The sequence below is a fragment of the Ochotona princeps genome, chromosome 4 (genome assembly GCF_030435755.1).
Source record: "Ochotona princeps isolate mOchPri1 chromosome 4, mOchPri1.hap1, whole genome shotgun sequence".
NCBI lineage: Eukaryota > Metazoa > Chordata > Mammalia > Lagomorpha > Ochotonidae > Ochotona > Ochotona princeps.
The window spans coordinates 95,887,692-95,890,232 of record NC_080835.1 but is presented as its reverse complement, the minus strand read 5'-3'; the positions used below and the strand labels follow the sequence as shown (position 1 = coordinate 95,890,232).

The 2,541-nt window shown below is 41.4% G+C and overlaps 1 protein-coding gene across 1 annotated transcript; it reads left to right on the top strand.

Moving 5' to 3' along the window:
* Positions 1-552: 552 nt before the first annotated feature.
* Positions 553-1,482, top strand: LOC131480109 (olfactory receptor 8B3-like). Its single transcript, XM_058662558.1, has one exon. It carries the CDS (start codon positions 553-555, stop codon positions 1,480-1,482), a length of 930 nt encoding a protein of 309 aa, XP_058518541.1.
* Positions 1,483-2,541: the final 1,059 nt, after the last annotated feature.

Genomic DNA, 2,541 nt, shown 5'->3' with positions numbered 1-2,541 from the left:
AGAATGCATACTGTAAGTTTTCTCTCCATGGATGGAAGCCTTTGTTCTTTCCATAGTGACCTTCTCAATGAACAGAACAGTAATTTAACCTCTCTCTGACTATGCTTCCTTAGTTTAGATCTTGAAAAAATTGCGTTGATTCCCACCATACTATTCTAATCTGCACTTGAGATGACAAGTCATCAGATGGCAAAGGCTTCCATTTGAACTTTTATAGTTGAAGGGAGTGCTCAAGTGTAGGAAGAAAGAATACTGAGACAAACATGATTCTGTCCTACAATATCCTGTATCTCTTTTATTCCTGTTTCTCCCATAAGTCATGATTGTAACTGTACCATTGCCCTCCACTCTGTGAGGTAAATGGTGGTGTTCATAAAGTTTCAGGTTGCGGTTATAACAGAGCACATAGTGGGTTGGGGTGGGGTTACTCTCAGAGACTCCAGCATGCCATTCACACTGGATGGCAAGGCATGGACAAGGTATCATTAGAAGAGCCTGGCTGTCCCCTCATGGAACCCTTTATGCTTTACCCACAGATTCACAAACACAGGAATGGCTCCTGGAAATGGCTCAGTTGTGACAGAGTTCATCCTGAAAGGATTAACAGACCGGCCAGAGCTCCAGCTCCCCCTGTTCTTCCTGTTTCTGCTCATGTACATGGTCACTGTGTTGGGAAATTTGAGCTTGGTGACTCTAATTGGGCTGAACTCACACCTTCACACCCCCATGTACTTCTTCCTCTTCAATTTGTCCTTAGTGGATCTCTGCTATTCTTCTGTCTTCACACCTAAAATGTTGATGAACTTCACATCAGAGAAGAATATTATATCATATGTGGGGTGCATGGTGCAGCTCTACTTTTTCCTGTTTTTTGGCATTTCTGAGTGTTATGTGTTGACATCAATGGCCTATGATCGCTATGTGGCCATCTGCAAACCACTTCTCTACACAATAGCCATGTCCCCTAACGTGTGTTGGAGTCTTATGCTTGGTTCGTACGTGATGGCCTTTTCTGGAGCCATGGCTCATACTGGCTGCATGCTGAGACTGACCTTTTGTGATGCAAACACCATCAATCACTATTTCTGTGACCTCCTCCCGGTGCTGCAGCTCTCCTGCACCAGCACATATGTCAATGAGTTGGTGGTTTTCATTGTGGTGAGTATCAATGTCATTGTGCCCAGCACATCCATCTTCATCTCCTATGGCTTTATTCTCTCGAATATCCTCCAGGTCAGCTCTGCCAAGGGCAGATCCAAAGCCTTCAGCACCTGCAGTTCCCACATAATTGCTGTGTGTTTGTTTTTTGGATCAGGTGCAACTATGTATCTCCAGCCCTCCTCTGCTGAAACTATGGATGAAAGTAAAATTTCTTCTGTGTTTTATACAAATGTGGTTCCTATGATGAATCCCTTGGTTTACAGTTTGAGGAACCAAGATGTTAAACTTGCTTTGAGAAAAACGTTGAGTAGAATGCTTTGATCAGGGCCAGTATTGTAGCCCAGCGGGACCACCTGTGCCAGTGGCATCCCATATTGTGTGTTGTTTCAAATCCTTGCTCTTCTGTTACAGTAATGCTTGCTCATACAGAAATGGTGAGGAAGCATATAATTGCACATGTTTTAAGGCTCACCAATTCATGTGGGGATTCTTGATGGACTTCAGGCTCATATTTTGACCTGGAACTGGTCCTGACTTTTCTGTGTGGGAAGCGAACTGTAGGGTAGAATGTCTCCCTGTCTTACTTGCCGTGTCCCTCCATTTTAGTCTATCAATTTACAAAAAATGTAAATCTTAAAAAAGTAGAGATTAAGTGTATCTACAAAGATGAGGTTTTGTACATCTAACAAAATATGTAGTTTGACTTGTATTTTATTTTCAAATATATTTATTGTTTTTTAAATTAAAATGTTTTATTGATCATCTTGTTAAGTAACGGGGTCATTTTAAGTATAGAATCTGATACTTTGATGTATATTTACTTTGTGGAATGATTGAATGCATGTCCAGGATCTTTATATTCCCTTGTCTGGTGCTATTCCCAACCAGGACAGGATTCTGGAGTGTTCTGTTTTGGCCATTACCTGGATGCTGCATTGGGAATGAGGCACCTGGGAGCAGAAATGGCACTCCTATGCAATGCTGGCATGGCAGACTTCCTATTCTGGCAGGATGGGGTCTCAATATGCATCCACAGCTTACATATTGTGTCAGGAGTTGAGGCAGCCTACAGTGTGGGTAGCATTTCTTTCCTTTGATGAGTCTCAGAATATAGATGAAATATGTTTCATCCAAAAATATACTTCCTATTAAGGAGACAACATTGTTTCATATTATTGTGGAATTACAAAAAGGTTGCAAATGTAAAATGTGACTAAGTTTTCACAGAGGTGATTAAGCTGATGTCAGTTCAGATCAGGTAAGCTCTATGTATCCATTTCAGCTGTTTTCAAGGAGGGGCCTATTAGAGGACCTAAGTAAAATGTGAGACATGAGCAGCATAGAGCAATCCTTTAGTTTTGAGTCAAATAATATGTCTGT

Coding starts and splice junctions, on each gene's coding strand:
- LOC131480109 (XM_058662558.1), top strand. CDS start 553: ATGGCTCCTGGAAATGGCTCAGTTGTGACAGAGTTCATCCTGAAAGGA.